This window comes from Colobus angolensis, unplaced genomic scaffold, assembly GCF_000951035.1.
Source record: "Colobus angolensis palliatus isolate OR3802 unplaced genomic scaffold, Cang.pa_1.0 Scaffold171, whole genome shotgun sequence".
In the NCBI taxonomy this organism is placed as follows: domain Eukaryota; kingdom Metazoa; phylum Chordata; class Mammalia; order Primates; family Cercopithecidae; genus Colobus; species Colobus angolensis.
The window spans coordinates 927292-931096 of record NW_012114833.1 but is presented as its reverse complement, the minus strand read 5'-3'; the positions used below and the strand labels follow the sequence as shown (position 1 = coordinate 931096).

General features: G+C 41.7%; 1 protein-coding gene across 1 annotated transcript in view; it reads left to right on the top strand.

Moving 5' to 3' along the window:
- The window catches only part of DRG1 (developmentally regulated GTP binding protein 1), a 39700-nt gene that overhangs the window by 27765 nt on the left and 8130 nt on the right, over positions 1–3805 (top strand). Inside the window, exon 6 of the mRNA XM_011938352.1 lies at positions 438–560. Within this exon, the coding sequence (XP_011793742.1) occupies positions 438–560 (123 nt within the window). The remainder of the gene's footprint in view (positions 1–437; positions 561–3805) is intronic.

Below are 3805 nucleotides of genomic sequence, written 5' to 3'. Positions count from 1 at the left end.
AGAGTTTATATCCCCTGTATCTATGTGTTAAATAAGATTGACCAAATCTCCATTGAGGAATTGGATATCATCTATAAGGTGCCTCACTGTGTACCCATCTCTGCCCATCACCGCTGGAATTTTGATGACCTACTGGAAAAGATCTGGGACTATCTGAAACTAGTGAGAATGTAAGTCTTTGTGGATAGGGTAATGTTGCTGTAGGAATTAAACCAGACTGTCCTAAGATGATACTTTCTGGAGTTCATTAACAAAATCTGGCTCATTTTGAAAATATAAGTAAATTGGTTCCTATTATCTACTAGGTCATATTGAGGATACTTTTTCCCTCAGGTTGGAGGTTGTCCTGGTCTTATATCGGGGTGATGGAGGGTTGCTATACATTCAACACGAGATATTCTAAGAAGGTGATAATCTTTATGCCCTCTCTATTCTAGTTACACCAAACCCAAAGGCCAATTACCAGATTACACATCCCCAGTGGTGCTTCCATACTCCAGGACCACAGTGGAGGATTTCTGCATGAAGATTCATAAAAATCTTATCAAAGAATTTAAATAGTATGTATCATGGGCATGTGGTCCCTCCTTTTTCCTATAAGTTACCAGTTTCACTAACTAGTAATTCTTAGGATGGTATTTTTAAAAAGAAGGCAGGAAGGAGGCTACTGAAATGTTTGCTTGGCTAGAACTCTGCAGTGTCTTCTTAAAACCATGCCTAATTAGAATAGGAAGAGCTCTAGAAACCTCTTTAGGTCAGGAAACCTGATGACACAGATAGCCCTGACCTTCCGTCATTATTTCATCTTCCTCTTGGCAAACACAAATATTAATAATTCCTGCCAATGTCACACTGGCCTCTACTGGGTACTGAGCCCCCTTCTAAACCTTAAACATGGGCAAAACCTCCCTAATCTCTTGTATTTTTCACTGATGACACAGGTTGAAAAAAGAATTATTTTATTTCTGAGATAGGGTCTTGGTGTTGCCTTGGCTGAAGTGAGTGGTGCGATCACAGCTCACTGGAGCCTCAATCTTCTGGGCTCAAGCAGTCCTCCTGCCTCAGCCTCCTGAGTACCTGGGACTACAGGTGCACACCACTATACCCGGCTAATGTTTTATTTTTTATTTTTTGAGATAGTCTCGCTCTTATTGCCCAGGCTGGAGTGCAATGGCGTGATCTTGGCTCACTGCAACTTCTTCCCAGGTTCAAGTGATTCTCCCGCCTCAGCTGCCTCCCAAGCAGCTGGGATTACAGGCATGCGCCACCACACCCAGCTAATTTTGTATTTTCAGTAGAGACAGGGTTTCTCCATGTTGGTCAGGCTGGTCTTGAACTCTCGACCTCAGCCCTGCAAAGTGCTGGGATTACAGGCATGAGCCATTGTGCCCGGCCTTAAAAAATTTTTATTAGAGACGAGGTCTTGTTTTGTTTCCCAGGCTGGTCTTGAATTCCTGAGCTCGAGAGAGTCACCTGCATCAGCCTCCCAAAGTGTTAATTAAGATTATAGGTGTGAGCCACTATGCCCAGCATATTAATTTTTTATTTTGAACTTATTGTAGACTTACAGCAAAGTTGCAGATATAGCACAGAGTTTCCTTTTATCACTTGCCCCACTTCTAATGTTAACAGCTCACATTACTATAAAATTATCAAAAACAGGAAATAAGCATTGGTATGATGTTGTTAACTATAGACCTTACTTGAATTTTATTACTTTTTCTTTTACTAGTGTCTATTTTGTGTTCCAGGAACCTGTGTGACATCTACTTGTTACTTGTTTGTAGTCTTCTTGTGTTCTAGTCTACCAATAATATTTCCTTAGACTTTCACTGTCATTGATGACCTTGACGCTTTTGAAGAGTGTTCACTAGTTATTTGATTGAATGTTCCTTATTTTGAGTTTGTCCAGTGTTCTCTTATGATTGAAATGAGATTATGTATTTTTGGTAAGAATACCACAAAAATAATGATGTGTTCTTCTCGGTGTATCATTACATGAGATTCATGATGTTGATATACCTTAGTGATGATAATATTCACATTGATTACTTGGTTATGTTGGCGTAGGGTGGGTTTCTCTGCTGTGAAGATAGTATTTTTCTCTCCGTATTTGATAAGTATCTTGGGGTACTTTTGAGATTGTGAAAGTCCTGTTTATCTTCAAATTTTTGCCTGCTGATATTAGCATCTACTGGTGAGGCTTGTGTGTGACATTTATGGCTATAGTGTTTACCTAACGGTGATTCTTTTTTTCTTTTCTTTTCTTTTTTTTTTTAAGACAGAGTCTCGCCCTCTCACCCAGGCTGGAGTGCAGTGGCGTGATCTCCGCTCACTGCAACCTCTGGCTCCCTTGTTCAAGCAATTCTTCTGCCTCAGCCTCCTGAGTAGCTGGTACTGCAGGCGTGTGCCACCATGCCTGGCTAATTTTTATATTATTATTTTTGTATTTTTAGTAGAAATGAGGTTTCACCATGTTGGTCAGGCTGGTCTCAAACTCCTGACCTCAGGTGATCTGCCTGCCTCGGTCTCCCAAAGTGCTGAGATTACAGACAGGCATGAGGTACCGCACCTAGCCTAATGGTGATTCTTTATTTTCCTTTTTTATTTTATGTTTATTTATTGGACTTCTGTATGTTAGAGCTACCACTTCCCCTATTTAACTCATAATTCCTATTAGTATGAACTCTTGGTTATTTTATTCTACACGATGTAATCTAACACTGTTACTATTTTGTTGCTCAAGTTATTACAAAGCTTTGGCCATTAGGAACTCCTTCATGTTGGCCCTTGTGTTCTTTTGATAAGCTGGTTTTTTTTGAGACAGGGTCTCACTGTTGCCCAAGCTGGAGTGCAGTGGCACAATCACAGCTCACTGTAGCCTTGATCTCACGGGCTCAAGCCTCAGCCTGCCTCAGCCTCCTGAGTAGCTGGAACCCCAAGTGTGCGCTACCATGCCCAGCTAGTTTTTTCTATTATTTTTTGTAGAGACAGGGTCTGACTTGTGTTGCCCAGACTGGTCTCCAATGCCTGAGCTCTAGTGATCCGCCTACCTTCGCCTCCCAAAGTGCTGGGATTACAGGCATGAGCCATTTATTTTTTGTAGAGATGGGGTCTTGCTATGTTGCCCAGGCTTCTCAAACTCCTGGGCTCAAGTGATCCTTCCATCTCTGTCTCCCAAAGTACAGGATTACAGGCATCAGCCACCCATGCCCAGCCTTTCCTTACTTTTTGGTACTGTTAATACTTAGATGTTCCCAAATGACATTGATTTTTACCTGCAGTAGCCCTGGAAATTAGTCACTTCTCCAAGGAGCTCCCATTTTCAAGATGTGGGTGCTAAGTGTACTCATTGTTAGCAAGTAGGTTATCATTGCCTGTAGGCCCTCTTAGCAAATAAAGTTAGGAAATACATGTATGGATACTGATGATGCTTATATACACATCTGTATTTCTCTGTCTTATCCTTCCTCACTATCCATTTATCCATCTTTCCTAAAAACCATGAGTTTATACTGTTACCTCTGATTCTAGTTCAATACTACAGGGTTCATTTTAGCCTTCCCACTTAGTATTATTTTTAAGACAGGGTCTGTGTCTCCCAGGCTGGAGTGTGGTGGCTCTGTTACAGCTCACTGTAGTCTCGACTTCCCAGGCTCAAGCAATCCTCCTACCTCAGTTTCTGAGTAGCTGAGACCATAGATGTGTGCCACCATGCCCAGCTAATTTTTTTTTTATTCGTAGAGACAGGGTCTCCCTGTGTTGCCCTGGCTGGTCTCGAACTCCTGGGCTCCAGCAATCCTCC